This window comes from Anneissia japonica, unplaced genomic scaffold, assembly GCF_011630105.1.
Source record: "Anneissia japonica isolate Jap-2015-1 unplaced genomic scaffold, ASM1163010v1 scaffold287726_len2788222_cov184, whole genome shotgun sequence".
In the NCBI taxonomy this organism is placed as follows: Eukaryota; Metazoa; Echinodermata; class Crinoidea; order Comatulida; family Comatulidae; genus Anneissia; species Anneissia japonica.
In genome coordinates this window covers 1,775,843-1,793,004 of record NW_022705125.1, presented here as the reverse complement: position 1 = coordinate 1,793,004, position 17,162 = coordinate 1,775,843, and the positions used below count along the sequence as shown (strand labels likewise).

The following is a 17,162-nucleotide window of genomic DNA, read 5'->3' as shown; positions in this document are numbered from 1 at the left end:
CAGTCAAACGAAGCTATTATGAATGATGATAAAACTATCCACCAACAATGAAATGAAGTAAAATCTTGGACCGCACAACACTCCGAGAGGGCCGTGAAGCAGACGAAATTATTTGCGAAAAAACAAGTTTTAAGGGTGTATGTTGATTTTTTTTTTATACTTTATGCTCATTTAAGGCCTTGCTCAGCCAATTTGGGGCCCATGACCCTGAAAAAAAAATGCCAATTAATATCCTGGCCAGGCACTTGGCTCCAGCCAGTGCAATCTCATAGGTGTTTCACCCCCTGGCAATACCAAAGTGTATATTTGAATATCTCATCTATATCTAAAATTTCCTTGGCTTTTCATTCGAAAAAGACAAATAGGCACAATATTGGTGAGCATGCCCCAGCTAATCGCAGCCTGGTGGTGCACTTTCCACAAACCAGATGGATATTTTGTGGAATAATCTGAGAAAAGTTAACAATCAGGCTTTCAAAGTGAGCACTTTTATCATTCTTGTAATTGTACTTTACAAAATACGACAACAGCAGTTAATTTTATCATTGTCATCTTTATTTTTTCTTTTTAAAAAAAGATGCCTTATCAACTAAGTACTTCATGGAAAAGTACAGACCAAAACCTTTTCTCAAAGACTATCTTTATAATCTTCATATATCTGGGGAAACAAATTAAATATAACAATTTTTTTTGACAGACAACCAGTTGTCATGAGCCAAGTTCACTTCTACAAGATAATAATTTCACTAGAATTTACAGAATGATGAAACAGAATTTTATATTACAGTATTTGAAACAATAAAAATCCCATCTTCCCTATTATCAAGGGAAACATATTGGGGCCAGTTACTAAAATCCTCCACATATGTATAATTAAAGAGTATAGAATTGCAAGAGAGGTCTGACTGCCCTGATATTGTATGCACACAATAAAATGAGATTTGGGGGGGGGGGGCGCACCCTATTAGAATTTGAACAGAGTTTGAAACCAAGCGTTCTATTATGGAGTCATCTCTATGGTTCTATTGACGTAGCATAAGTTCGATACCAATGCCTTATACGTTTTTTGAAGGATGCCCTCTAGTCCGAGGTAGTACTTTTTGAGATAGGATTGATTGTGTTCCAATTAAACCTCAAGAGTTGGACCACTTGCAGTTCTATACTCTTTGGTATAATCAATAAACAAGAACAGATTTAAATAATGCTACCCAGGGCATGATAACCATTATAAATCATAGATTCAGCTACAGTAGACAAGTCACATGACTAATAATGGTCATGTGACTTGATACATTGCAGTTGCATAGTTCTTTTTTTTTTCTTGCTTTGCAAAAATTTGTAAGGTGTTTGGCAACAATTGTTTGAGTCAAGTGGAGCAGTCTAAAATTCACAGTGGTAATAAATCATTTCCCAAAAAGCTGTGACAAAATTAATGTAATAATAGTATTTCTTGTCACAAACATTGATTAAGTTTTGCTCTTGCATAGATGGCATAGGCCGAGTCTTTAATACATTAACATGTAAACATGTTTGCAATGCTCAATTTGTTGGCTGTGTGAATTTAACCAAGGCAATCCAACAAAAGGACACACTTTTCAGGACATCAAAGGATATAACTCTGGCATCGACATTCTACTCGCAGCGAGCCCCTACACTCTGATCGTCACAAAAACCATAGCAACCAAACCATAATTTATCGTCAGCGTGTGACAAATTATCCATGCGCGTTTTCTATTATAATCGTGTGTCATCCGGTGATTACAAAAATGATATTTTGCACTAACATTAGACTGAAATTATATTCGTTATTTCAACATTAATTTTACTGATGTTGTGGTGTATTGTTGTTCTTGAGACTCACTTCGCAGAAAAAATAAATTTTCTATATCTACTCAAATGTTCGTTTTGTGCACCTTATTCCAACATTGTCAAATTGACAGTTTAATGCTATATAAGAACAATAAGAACATGAAATTTCATAAAAATTGTAAATTTTCAATGGCTATAATTTTTCATTTTTGTTTGTAAATTTTCATGAAATAAAATTGTAGTTTATAGAAGCATTTAATAAGCTCATGGTCAAAAGAAATCAGATGTAATAGGCATTGCCAGGTTAGGCGATAATTTACCACACTTCCCTCATGATACATGATGATTGCAAGTAATTTGAGAAAAGGCCTAAAAAAGTATTAATTATTTTTGCAAAAAAAAATTGGGATGGTCAGATGGAAACATTTATTTTGTTTTTCTCCAAGTCTCAGAAATTGACATCTACTGTACATACTGCATGTTATTCTTTAAAGGCAGGTTGAGTTGTAATATAAAAATTATATAAAATAATAAAAGTTAAAATGCAGACAATTTTTTTGGCTTAAATCCCTCAAGTCAATCTTTAGAAAACTAGACACAGTTATAGAAAGTCTGAAAGGCAATTTTAAATGATATGGTTAATTTTTTAAAGACAGGTTTCGGCCACAATGTTCACTTATCTAATACCAAAAATTACAATTTTACATTAATATGGAAACTATAAATTTGGTGTCTCAATATTAATTTCTTCAAGATAGCAAATAGCATGGTAACTAGAATTTAATCCTGTGATTAAGATCTCTGATAAATCTCTGCAGTAGCAAAATATGCATGTACACACTCTCGTGGGGTTTCTTTAAGTAGTGATATGTAACAATTCATGAATAGGGCAAACATTTGCTATATACACAGAATACTGGTTAACTCATACCCATGCCAACTCGTACACAAATTTTGGCTGACTCGTATCCATAACTTTGGCTGGCTCAGGTGTTTGGTGTAAGATCTACCTTTGTATTTCAAATATTATGCAAACAGCATTATCTACTTTGATTGTAATCATGTTAAACTATATCATTAAAGACAAACTTGTTCATAAGATTTTAATATGCAGGAAGGAAACTATATAACAAGGGGGCGCTATTACAATAGTAGTGTTAGAGGCATAGATAAGCACTTACTGTAAGTTTAGTGCAGTTTCAAAAATTAGATTTTGTTTATTATTAAACCAGAGTAGGTAGGAAAAGAGACGTGGTTTAGGAGTTCTGCGCAAGTTGACCTAATTTTGGGTACAAGTTTGCCATAGTGGGTACGAGTTAGCCGACACCTATCCATACAAGACAGCTAAAATAATTGCCTTATCTTCATCCCATTAATTAAAAAAATTTTTTGATAACTAGAAAATTCTACTAAAATGATTTGCTTTATACAAATCTTAGGGCCCTAGATTGAAACAGGCTCCAGTTCTTAGATTAATAAGATTTAAGCCATGTTCAATTGTAAACAGGCTCAATAATATCACTGTTTGCACTTGAATAACATACACAAGGGGCTTTACTGTTCAACTGGTCATTCATGATTTATCAGACCCCCTTTTCTTTTTCAACTGACAAGTATTTCTGGATGAGAAATATATGTGGTGAGATTCCAAAAAAAACCTTATCTACACTTCCAGGATATAACAAATTATTGGATGCAAAGTAATGATGGAAAACTAATAGGAATAACGGGTTAGTGAACAAATAAAAAAATTGTGGAAGAAATTAATTATAAATAAGCAAGTCCTTTTTAAATAATTAATAGCAATATAAATTAATACAGAGAAACGTGATTTCCTGTTGAAGGAAAATATTACAATATGAATTGAATGGGGAAAACCCAATTTTAAGTATGCATTTCTTGCGAGGCAAACAAACATGGTAAAATACTAGGAGATTTTTGAAAAAGAAAAAAAAAATCCAGAAGACTAATGTTGATGGTTCTCCTTCTAATTTTCACATAAAATATCAAAGAGCAGAATATATACAATTAAAATAAATTCATGTTTAATAATTATTACTAACTACAACTAATAATAGATTTGTCTAGTATGCAAAGGCATCTAATGTTCTTCACATTATTACTCAGAATGTACACTAGATTTAATCAGGTTTTCTTCATTATAAAATCCTTTTATAAAGCTCAGAATATTGCAGTCAGTTCTTAACACTTGCTGTAACGTAAACCTTAAAAAGAAATATTAAATTCTTATTGGTATATCTGAAATCGAAAATTATTCTACGACTTGTTTGGACAATAAACACAACAACTTGTTCTTTATCTTTACAAAGTTAAAAACATGCAATTAGTTTCTCCTTCTTAAAGGCATTTTCTGGGACATTTAAAACATACTGGACTTCCTCAATTATTAGAACACATCTATTTGTTCACCTATTTATTTCATTATAAGAATTTATATTTAGAGCGAATGTTGTAACTACCTACTTACGTACATGATTACACATTTAAAAACCAGTTCTTCTCGTAATTCTAAAACAATCTTAGTTTCCATGATAAAAAGAAGTACCTCATGTTTATAAAGTTATATATATTTTCTTTCAGCTTTTATCCATGTTGTTCTTGGGCCTACTAGTTCTAAACTAGCATTAAATGCCAATTAACCACTTAGATCTATACGGCCCCAAACAAGCATTAAATGCTATTAACGGGCAAATACAAATTTTAACCCTAGAGGCAGACCAGATCCAAATAAATGATATTAATAACTCAAATGGAATTCATCTGTAATAATATAAATATTTCTTCTCATTTGTGGCAAACTAAGATAAAACTCATAACATTTCTTGTAGGTTGTTTCGCATATTGCAGACCTACTGTACATTAACTCTATTGAGGTGTACAATCATTAAGACTGCACTGGCATTTGTTGATACTCATATGCAGGCCTAGATCAACCATTGTAAAAACTAGGCTAAATCAAGCAACCGAAGACCTAACAATCTTTTGCACTTGTAGGCTTAGGCCAACTTGAGGCTAATGGCTCCGGCCAACTCGAGACTGAGGCGTCCGGTCAACTCTCGCAACTAACTGCTTCAGTCAACTCCTGCCACAGATGGCTTCAGTCGACTTTGTGACAGATGGCTTCAGTCAACACTTGCGACAAATGGCTTTGGTCGACTCTTGCAACAGATGGCTTCGGTCAACTCCCACTACTAATGGCTTCGGTCAACTCTCACATCTAATGGCTTTGGTCAACTTTTGCGGAAGATGGCTTCGGTCAACTCTCACAACTGATGGCTTCGGTCACCTCTCACAACTGCTGGCTTAGGTCAATGCTTTTGTCTTAGATGAAACAAAAGCAATGACTTGTTTCTCCAGCTCTATTTGCAGCAAACAACAAATTTTCCACTTGATAGCCATAAGATTGGTAGATGCGGCTGGTTTGAGATAAAAGGCAAACGAAGCAGGATGCAATGCAATTTCAGATATCTCAACCTGGAGATAATCTATGATAATCTATGATCCTGGCAAGATTATAAGAAAATTTCAAATCAAGAAATTGGAAGGTTTTGAGATGATCCTACCAGGTAATCTGTTGGTTTCCATGCGGAGGTAAGCTACTTGATTTCAAACCAAGATACTAAGCCACGTTCCACAAGCTCTTTGTTTATCATCTTTCTCTGAAAATACAAAAATTTCTCTTAAAAATATGTTTGCAAGATTTGATTATTGAAAAAAAAAAATTATTTACAAAATTAGTTACTATCATTATGATATTGGTAGAAAGCAAACTTTCACTCACATCAAATGGTAAATAATTATATGTAAACTAAAGAACATTTAAAAAAGTTAGTTACAGCTAGAAGATATCCATGTCATTTACAAGAATCCAACGCTGCGCCCTGGCTTTGAAAAACGAACACCTTAAACACAAGATGGTTAAGATGCTTGCCTTTTAAGCCCAGGGTCCTGGGTTCAATTCTTGTCACGGTAACAGAATCTTTCCTCACGACCAAAAAAAAAACTCCACTCCCTAAGCCTAATAATAAGACTTGGTTTATATAAAGCATCTTATGTATGTTTGTCGTGTGAAGGAATATGCCACTTTGAATAGAGAATAAGTTTGCTATTTGGCATATTCTTGGTCTTGGGCCTAAAACAATTAACACAAAATTTTCATTACTTGTCCATCTAATAAAGGACATGATTCGATATGTGAATCCGATTGGGCAAAAATTTTCTGTTTTCTAATCTGATGAAGACAAAAACAAATTGGCATCAAGGTACCAGATAAATCTGAATACAGAACCAGGAATGGATCCAAAACAGAAACTGTAACAGACGGATGTGAAATGGTCTTACTGACAATACACCTAACCAACTGCATACCTGGCCTTGTTCTGTGAAAAACAGTTCCAGCATTGGCAAGCCATCTTCAGAGTACGCCACTATTTCCGCTTCCAGGAATGAATAGCTCTGGGCTAGCTCATCTAAGAATTTAGACGCAGTATCAGAGAAACCCTCCTCTCCTGAAGTTGAAAAACAGAGAAGGGATAATTAACAAGTTGATTATAAAAATTCAGCGTAATTGAAACTCAGTGAAATAATGAAATGGCATTTAAAAAAAAAATTGTAACTAATCAATATCATTAGAAAAACATTTACATCCCACCAGATTCTGATCTATTTTCCCCAGTGCAGCTGAGACACGGACACAGGCAATGTGAATGTTGTTGGATTTGGTCAGGAGCATGACTCATTGGCGCCGCTGTGCCACAAGCCTTAAACCGACATTAACCGAGATGTCATTGGCATATGTGCTGAAATTGTTAAAATTTAAGTACTGAATTTAAAAACTGCCAGAACATCCCTCTGTGATGATTATCTGTTAAAATTCAACAATAAAAGTATTTATATTTTGTTGATCTTTTTAACAAGTAAAAAAAAAACAAGCTATGTATAAAGGTAACCAGATTAGCTGTAGTTAAGAAAATGATTGACTTAAGCCACACATAAGACTTCATAAGAAATACTAGTCTTAGGCCACCGGGGTCAATATAAGTTAACAGCCAACAAACATTTGTTGGTTTGAGTTACAATATCATGAGTTTGATATTGCTATGCATTTAAATTTTTTAAAGTTTTTTTTTAGTATTGGACCCACTGGAAATACAACATTGTTTCTTTTCGACTTTATGGGTTATCCTGGTTTCATATGTTTTTACGTTCAATGTTATTAGGTTTTACTTAGGCATCCTACTATATGTTTGACAAAGACTATAACCAGAGAGTTAAGAGTTGAGGTAGGGAAGAATGGGTCTAGCTACCTAATTCACAAAAAAATAGAGGGGTGTGCTTTCATTACTTGACAAATAATAATAAATAATATAATAAGATTTACAAAGCACACATATTTACTGGAATAGTGCTCATTGCACCAAAGAAAGAAGAACCAAAACCTACAGTAAACCTAAAAGCTTTCAGAAAAGAAACACCACACATATCACCGCACCATTTACAGGCAATTTGAAGCACATTCATTACTCACAGGTGCTCAAGTAATGGGGTATCCAACTAAACAAATAAAGATTTTGACATTATAAAAATCCTCAGATTTAGTATTTTTGAAACAATAAGAATTACAATTATTGTTGTTGATAGGGTTATGACGTTACATGTCTAAAATTTCTTGATCGTGGTAGAAATTTGTCAATATTTAAAACCGTTTACTACACCAATAAGACATGCACAAGTTATGAATTCTAGAAGTTGGTAACCTTAAAATCATATAATTTGACTATTTGTGAAGGCCTACAACTTACTATGGTCACTAAGTGTCTCCATACATAATTCAGCTTTCTGATTTGTTGAAAGTTTTACCAAATATTTTCACAAAATTGTATATTTTTCTTTAAAAATATGACATTTTGTACAAAGTTTATAATACAATTATGATTTTTTTCCAGTGTACTGCCCAATCACCACCAGAAGGACCCCACTGGAAGCAAGTCTTCTTCTAGACTTTTGTGGGCTATCCTTGTGTTTACACCAAATAAACCAAATCCAATCCAACAAGTCACTCCTGATTGTTAAGAAGTTCAAGATGTTCTACAGGAGCCGTCCCTTTTAATACAATTTTAATATCAAATGTTGAATTTATTATTACCTTCCATTGGTGCTATGTGAGCAAGGTAGCATTCAACAGCTTGAAATGGGAGGCTCATGAAGTCGCTGCGAATCTGACGTAGACAGGCCTGATCCAGTCGAGTGTAGCCACCATAATCGAGCAGCTTCACGTCTATCTCGTCCGTGTCCGTATGTACAGCGATTACCTGAGCCCTACACCAACTTTCGTTGATAAGTGCAACACATATTATTCCCACTGCAAAGCAAAACAAACTTATATTTATTATTATTTATAACTGTTTATAGAAATAAATACAGGTTACATTTGCAAGCCTTACATTACAGGGTTAATGCCACTGAATTCCCGAGACAATTTAGTGTTGAGGTCTGTATTCAAATAATGTATCATGATGCGTCCGAATAAAATAATCAATTTTTCAACATGTACATTACTTACCATCGACTGGTTGTGGGAGTGGTGGCGTGGCATCTATTTGTGAGTAGCAGGACGACATGCAGTTCTGAAGATGAGGTAGCGCCCTGAACGAGGGATGCAGCGGTTGTTGTACAAACACATGGCATGCAGTGACCACATTCGAAATATATACGTCATTTACAATCTCATCAAACAACTGCAACTGAAGAATAGGATACAAAAATAACGATTGAATAACACCAAAAATGAAAACCACCCTTTTGCTGTCCAAGCCTGACCAGCCCAAAATTTAAAAAAAACATGCCCATATTTACATTTCAATAAGGCTATAGCACATTTTACTGGTAAATGTACTTTGTACTAATTAAGGAAATGAAAGCACTTACATTCTACAATCCAAGTAATAGTTAATCTCTGTTAAAAAAAAGGCATTTTATCCAATAACTCAAACACCACTCAATTTGTGACACTTATGAAACCACACCCTTGAGAGGACAACGTTAATGTTTTCAGCTAGAAGACACTTACAGATGGCACTAACGGTTCCTGTTGAGCGGCAGGCTGAGGAGACTCAACGACACGATGCACATCAACATCCGGAAAACGGATTTGAATTTCTTTAATTGCAGCCTCAACTTCGCTTGGGAGACCTACAGGGCAAAATTTGAGATCACTGAAACTTGCGTGTAAATGTGTAAATCAGAAAGCGATTCCTTACCAGAGGTGTGGCGTTTATTTTTCCATCAAATAAATGCCCCCTAAATGACTGTAAACAAACCTAATGTAAGCAACATAATTCTCAACACATTCTATTAATGTTCTACTCAAGGAGAATTTAATTTTTTCTAACCTGGTTGGGATCAATAAGTCATTATGATCACGCAACAACACATTTTGACGGTAATTATGTGTTGTACTTCCACATTTACAGTGAAATTAAGGGGCATTTATTTGAGTATATGTATCTATTTTAAACCAAAATAAATCAAATACCCCTTCAAAAACACTAAAAATAAACTCCCCGGGGCATTTATTACAGTAATTACAGTAGCTTTAAATTGAATAGAACAATAAATAATCCTTCGACAATTTATTTTATTATCTTCTTTATTTTTTACCCATCCATTTACCTTTATATATTATAATAATAATAATAAATATTTTATAGCTTTTTCCAGATTTTACGATGATCTTTAAAATGTCAAAGTCTATTATACATTTTTCTTTATTAACACCAGGAAATTGAATAAAGACATAAAAGAAGTACCGAAGTACAAATTCTGGGCTACACACCTTTAATAACACAGTTCTGGTAATTCCTATTATATGGGATCTTTTCTAAAACAACTTTGGCTCCAGTTTTCTCTTGTAAGGCCTTAATACTTCTTCCCTGATAAAGAACAAACAAGTCCATATCAATTAATCAAAATAAATTTAATATCAGTAGAAAAATATTATACAAATAAAAAAAATAATAAAATAAATAATAAAAATGTTATATTTATATAGCGCATATTGCACATTGCCCCTATGTACATTAAACTGCTCAAAAGCACAATGTGGGAAATTCCCAATGTGCTTTACTTGTTATTTACTAACAAGATAAAACTTATGATTAAAATAGGAGCTATTTATATACTGGCGGCTTACACAATGGAGAGGCATGTACATCAGGATTTAACAGTACACTTCATTTAAATACCAATACTACAATGCTAAATTCAATTAATTACACTTCAATACATGTTCTAGTTGATATTTGGGGAAGAAACAACAGTACAAATGAATCGCAATGATCCCCTAGATGCATTTAAAATTGAACAACTTTGTTTTTGTTGAGGGAGATATATTCCAAACATAGGCCTACTTCCCTTCTCCAATGCAATTTGCTGTCCATTTTTACCATTAACTTATTTTTAGACCATAAGAGGAAGGTTAAAAAAACATAAAAATGAAGTTTTGTATGCCTTAATTTCTATTTGTTTTGCATTTTTTTTTTTGATTTGTTTTAGAGAGACCTATGTCCCTCTATGGGGCAAAACGTGGGCAGTGAAAGTAGAGAATGTAAAAGAAATAAAAGTGGCAGAGATGAGATGTCTGCGACCAATTAGAGAGGTGAAAAGACAAGAGAAAATGAGAAATGAAGATATAAGGCAGGAAGTAATGTTGTTAATAAGAGAGAAAAGATAAGAGAAAGCAGGTTGAGGTGGTATGGACACATAAGAGAAAAGAGGACGATTTGGTCATATGGGCAGCGGAGCATGCAAAAGGAAGAGAGGACGACCTAGAAAGCTGTGTCCGCGATGACGGTAGAGTGGTTGATTTGAGCATCAGAGTTGGTGAAATGCCAGAGCGGTGTCAATAATATGAATAGCACAAAGAACATGCTCACTGCTCAAAAGTACAATGTTGGAAATTCCCAATGTGCCTTGTTTGTTATTTACACCCGTATTTACCGTGTAATATGATAAAAATTATGATTAAAATAGAGCTAAATAGGCGGCTTATACAATGGAGCGGCTTGTACATCGGGATTTACGGTACATTACCAAGATTACATAATGCTAAACAAAAGCAAAGTAATTCAACTTCCTACATTTCCTAGTTGATATTTGAGAAGAAACAACACAGGAAATACAAATGAATCGCCGAGATACCCTAGATGAATTTAAAATTGAACAACTTTGTTTTTGTTGAGGGAGCTAGACTCCAAACATAGGCCTACTTCCCTTCTCCAACCCAATCTAACCACAGTAGAGATTCATTTTATACATTGTTTAGTGAACTTATCTTTAGACCATGAGAGGAAGGTGGAAAAAAATAAAAATAAAATTTTGATCCCTTAATGGTTTTTTTTTGGTTTGTTTCAGAGACCTGTGGCTCTCTATGGGGAAAAAATGTGGGCAGTGAAAGAAAATCATTTAAAAAAGTAGAAGTGGCAGATATGAGATGTCTGCGACCAATTAGAGGAGTGAAAAGACAGGGGAAAATGAGAAATGAAGATATAAGGCAGGAAGTAAAGTTGTTAATAAGAGAGAAAAGATAAGAGAAAGCAGATTGAGGTGGTATGGAGACAGAGAAAAGAGGACGATTTGGTTATACGGGCAGCGGAGCATGCGAAAGGAGGAGAGGACGACCTACAGTACAGCCCACAATTCCGTTCCGACGCATGCAACGTGTGGTAACTTCGTTGTAGTAGGATCTACCATCATTTCATATATACAGTATTTAGGTGTTTATAAATGTTGTAGAAACAAATGATGTACTATATTATTAATTAATTTAATGGTTATGCTCTGTTCTCAACACATCATTATACTATACTGTATTATTATTGTTATTCATTACTATTGGGCATAACATTATTATTAATATTTACGTCTATTATTATTAGGCCTTAGTTAGGCCTACAATTTTAATAATCTACCTTACAGCAAAATGTTAACGTATGGCACCATCCTACCGGCACTGATCTGCTGCCGACCAGCATCGTTTTTCAATGATTTTGTAAACATCAGAAACATAATTAACGAAATATCTTGCCCTAAATTCAAGAACTTCTAACACCATTTACCAAGAAAATAACTGTAGAAGTACACGTTCCCATGGTTACATTAATTGTTAATTAACTACCATGCGCTGGATAGGGCCAAAACATGTCCATTCGTGCTAAAAATGTGTGCACGTCTGGAGAGTGATGAATTACCCAAAGCGAATTCACCGGGCTGAGCATGTGCGACAAGACATGTTCAACTGATTGTTTAATATTTCAGTACTGTTTATAACACACGACAGAAAGCAAATAACACCATAGCAGATGTCAACAAAGTTAACGATTATGATTATCAATGTCTGAATTAAAATTAAATGCAAACATAATTTTTTAAAAAGCACCGCCTTTACTAAAACATAGGCGAACAACTCCATCCACTGATTTGCACAAGTTTGTCTGAACCAGCCAGTGGGCCAATTTCAGCAATGACATTCTTTCTGTCTTTGATAACATTCCTGAATTGGCGGCGTACAAAGACTTGACCGGATTCTCTCAAGAGTATTGTGGGAACCTACTTGTGGGAACATTTCTAATTCAATCGTGTTACTAGGCAACTTGTAGTAGACATTCCAGGAATTTAAGGACGCATACGAACCATGTGAACGTCCAGCAACGACTTTAACTGTTTATAACAAATAAACAAAATCTTGTTTATGAAGGATAAACTTTGTTACTCTGTTGCTTACCTTGTGCTAACTCCACGCATGGCTACTGTGTGGCTAATTTTTTGCGTGACAACGTCCACGTCACGACCACAACAGTCACGCATGGTACGAAGGCGGTAATTGTGGACTATACTCTAGAAAGGAGTGTCCAAGAAGATGATAGAGTGGTTGATCTGAGCACGGTTGGTGACATGGGAGAGTGGTGTTAAGACAACTGGACCCCCCTAGAGGGGACAGAGGGAATTTTAATGATGAATTAGCAAAATGGTTTTGCCCAAAAAACAAGGTATAAGATGTCTTGCCTTAGTATAAGTGCTACAGTACCAACTCATTTGTTTACTTGTATAATATTTTTACCTGCTTCCCAATCATCTTGCCAATACGCCTGATTGGAAATTCAAATTGATATATAGTTGGTTTATTTTCAGTTTCCAAGATGGTTGAGCAAGGAGGTAAAATGGTAGTAGAACCACGGCCACTGTCTGTTGACCCCTCGCTGTTTACTTCTGAACCTTGGTCTGATTCAACATGACACCTGTCAAAGGTAAGACAATAAATCAATCAAAATTAACCAACCAATCAATCAATCAACTATACCTTAACTTTTTTCAAATGAATTTCCATTCAGTTTATGAACCATTAACTGCAACATAAAACAAGGCATAAATATGGAATTTCAAAAAATATAAAGGATTTAAATGAATATTCTTAAAGATCGACATGTCTTTTTTAAAAAATCAAGTGCTCCATCACATTGCAGAAAGAGTGCAATTTAAAACAAAACAATGCCAAAAAAAAACAACACAATTTCGCACGCAAAAAACAATTTCAACACACAAGAACAAAACATAGTCAATTTTAGCTTAGGCGAGACTATTTTTATACCTTGTTTAGCTAACTCGTCGACTGCAATGATGATTTCAAATAAAAATAAAATTTTATTTTTGGCAAATTAGAACACCCGCCGCAACGAAAAAGTGGAAATTTCAGAAAAAAATAAAAGTTTAAAAAAAATTTTTATTACGGCCTCCGCTGCCTTGAAGTCTCCAATGATATGTATATTTCTTCATAATTACATAAATTTGAAGCATTTAAACATCCTACTTTACATTTACCAATAAAATTCTATTTTCATTCTCTCCATCTGGATTTGGATCATCCATGTTGGATTCTCTCCAACATGATTTTGGCAAAACTATTTGCTAAATAAGAAAACAAAATTTTATTTTTATTTTTATTCCACCCTCCTCCGGTAATCTTTAAAAAAAAATAAGTATGCGAAACAAGGAATAAAGAAAGTCTTGCTTATGCTTAATAGAAATGTGTTTAGTTGTTGTGACCTATCCACTTCACCAATAATTTAAATCATCTAATTGTCTGTTTTCTTTCAAAGTTTGTAAACAATTTTAAATAAATTGAAGCGCAAGATGAGTATACATAGTCAATCCATACAAAACAAGTGGACACAATTAGGCTCCCCACTCCCCAGAAAAAAAAAAACTATTAGTTCATTACCAGATGAAGAGTAAGTGTAAATACACAAAATATTGCAAATATATCCACTTGCTTTATACTTTCAAAAACTGATTCCCAAGTAACAACAACCAGATTAAAATATTCCAAAATATGGAACAGAAAATTGTCATACAAAAAAAATGTGAATACAACTTTACACAAAAGTATACATGGAAACATATTTTAAAAGAATTTTCCTGCATGCACCCTTACCGGTCTTTGTCCTTGGACTGAAATTTAACAGCGGAATGCAATTCTAGGCCTCCTTCTGATGCATCAGCATTCACATCACTTGACCATTCTAACATTCCCTGTTTTTCACTCTCTCTGTTAATTTCTCTTGTAGGCTCTTCAGACATACGGTCTTTAATTTCTAAATCACTATTCGTTACACTTTGCTCCAAAGTTGTATGTTCTTCGGAAATGACAGATTCTACAATAGGTACCTCGTTTACGACAGATTCTAGGGCAGGTACCTCATTTACGGGTGCTATGCATGTCTCTACACAACTCTCATCCACTACTTCGGTTTTTTCAATTAGTGGTACATCCGTTACCAATAAAACATCATCAAACTCAAAGTCTTCTAAGCCCTGTGCAACTTCAGATAAAGAAGAATCTTTTGTGTTTTTGGTATTTAGTTGATTACTATTATCTTGAATACAATCACTCGGTGGCAGCAGGTTGGAGTCTTTATTTAAAACTGTTGATTTGGATTCATGTTCAGTACTACAAGTTTCAGATAAACTAGATTGTTTCTGGTTGTCAAGGTTCTTCTTTGACCGCCCTCGCTTTTTGTAAATATAGATACCTACTAGGCCAGCCGTTACAAATGCACCGCAGGCAATTGCACGCGTATAACGCAACTGCGCCATGCCGGCGATGTCTGTAGAAAATATGGTTGAATAACAATCCGATGAATTTTTCACTTGTTCTTCTAAACGATTTATGAATAAATTCAGATAGGTATTGCCTGCTTTCTAACAGCCTGTAATATGCTGTAAGATAACAAAATACATCAAAAGTGATGAAAAATCTAGTTAAACCACACTATATAAATTCATGTTTATTTGCATAATAATGATGTACAAACATTTAGTCGGAGAAACTGGCATCACATAAGGTAAGCTGGAACTTGGAAACTTTAATAAGTACATATTGGGCTTCTAAGGTATAGCATGCTAGACTTCAGTGGACATATATAATTTTACCTGCACATGAAGTCAAAGGTCAAGGCACAATAAAACCAAATCATGTATTGTCTGCGTTTTAGTACTATAAGGGGTCGTTCACAATATAAACATTTTTGCAAGTTCCTGGTTCCTTCTGGCCCGAGAGGGTTAGCACCAGGAAGGGCCCCCACCCTGCTGCCTTGGGTTACAGGTACTTTTTACTTTATATATATTCCATTTTATTTATTTATTTATTGTCTCCTCGCTTCCGGTGAGACTCCATCTGCGGCAGAAGCTCAGGCTGAAGCCTTCAGCTATGAAGTTGGCCTTAAATTTGGAAGAAGTAGTAGTGTATAAACAGTACTCTTTTTTTGTAACCCCTCCCTCCCCTCTGAAAGTGTACATAAAAAAATGCTGATTTTGCAAAAACTATCCTCCACTTTCTGTGCAGCTAAAAAAAGTACTGTACTTGCATGGTTACATAAAAATGTATGGTTCTACTAGTTGGTCATAAAAATTATTATTCTAAATATTGGATATTATTTTGAATTAACAATTTCATGCATTGTAAAAGTATACTGTCTGTATACTTTTGAAAATGTTGTTGATATTGTGAAGGACCCCAATACACTTTTTGGTGAGTCACAGTTTTATGACTTGATCATGGACATTTTTTTGCTTGATTTAAAAAAAATATGATGAACGATACTTTTATTTCATTTATTTAATTAAATATATCACATAAATAACAAATTGCACAATCGACTGTGGAAACAACAGACTAATTGTTTCAAGCACTAGGCCTATTCAATCTTACAGTATAGCGAAACAAGTAAAATATGATTACTGAAAATGTAACTTGTAAATTATGATAAAGCAATGTAGTACGGCTGTCCTGCTATAATAAACTCATCCTCATTAATATTAGGCCCTAGGCTAATACGTATACTACTACCATTCTTCATGATTGCAACAACAAAATTTTGTTGTGTTTGTGAAGTATTGTCTGCATTTATTATTGTATTGTATTGTCTAGATTTCCATTGTTGTTTAATCAATGAACACATTCACTAATTTATATTTACCTAGATGGATGCCAATAAAATGGCGATGAATACAGTATTTATTTATTCACAATCTGTAGGCCTACTATATACTACTTTACTTCAGGCAAGCATTGGTTCCCTGTGCCTGTGAAACGAAATCCAGGCAACACACTCCACGGCAGCACCACCCCCTACACAAACAACCAACAACGTGGTTGATAGCCCTTCTCTCGACTCATCGTCGGCTAAAATGAAAATCCTATAAATTTATTGCGACTGACTTCAAACCTTATATAACTGCTACCGTTATTCATTGAACACCATAAGTATTTCAATTATTTTATTACTGATCTCGATTAACCATCTAGGTTGAAATAAACAAGGTTACCTTTATTTTTAAAGAAAATTGGTGCAATCTGTTCGACCTTCTCATCACACAAGCGAGACAAAATTGCAAAACCCACGTGCAATGATTTCGTCTCCTTTACGCCACTCTTGTACATATGTTCACGCTCTCATACAATAACGTTCATAGATATATTCAAATATATTTAAAAAAAATCCTTTTTAGAATTGGAAATATAATATAAACTATAATACATATTAATTATTTAGATTTATAATGCTTTAAGTCCCTTTTAAATTTAAAAAGTTGTTATATAAACAAATTAAAGCTCGTAGGCGTGTCCTCCCCGATAACATAAATCAGCTCACCAATCTGTACAGTACGTTTCTTAATAACATCAATTTATTTAAACAATAGTCTTTAATTCTGCATTATAATAAATGCATAATAAATAATATTATTATTTTCTAAATATATATTCGAGAAAAAGATCT

The 17,162-nt window shown here is 34.1% G+C and overlaps 1 protein-coding gene across 1 annotated transcript; it reads right to left on the bottom strand.

Annotated features, from left to right (window-relative positions):
• Positions 1 to 533: 533 nt before the first annotated feature.
• Positions 534 to 16,813, bottom strand: LOC117105229 (A-kinase anchor protein 1, mitochondrial-like). The gene is made up of 9 exons (XM_033246308.1): positions 16,711 to 16,813; positions 14,318 to 15,102; positions 12,947 to 13,124; positions 9,665 to 9,761; positions 8,900 to 9,021; positions 8,393 to 8,573; positions 7,976 to 8,191; positions 6,199 to 6,338; positions 534 to 5,489 (listed from the first exon to the last, which is right to left on the bottom strand). Exons 2-9 carry the CDS (start codon positions 14,977 to 14,979, stop codon positions 5,427 to 5,429), a joined length of 1,659 nt encoding a protein of 552 aa, XP_033102199.1. The 5' UTR covers positions 14,980 to 15,102; positions 16,711 to 16,813; the 3' UTR covers positions 534 to 5,426.
• Positions 16,814 to 17,162: the final 349 nt, after the last annotated feature.

Coding starts and splice junctions, on each gene's coding strand:
- LOC117105229 (XM_033246308.1), bottom strand. CDS start 14,979: ATGGCGCAGTTGCGTTATACGCGTGCAATTGCCTGCGGTGCATTTGTA. Junction 9,022..9,664: donor CCAGAACTGTGTTATTAAAG/GTGTGTAGCCCA, acceptor TTTGCCCTGTAG/GTCTCCCAAGCGAAGTTGAG. Junction 5,490..6,198: donor TTTTCACAGAACAAGGCCAG/GTATGCAGTTGG, acceptor TTGTATTTTCAG/AGAAAGATGATAAACAAAGA.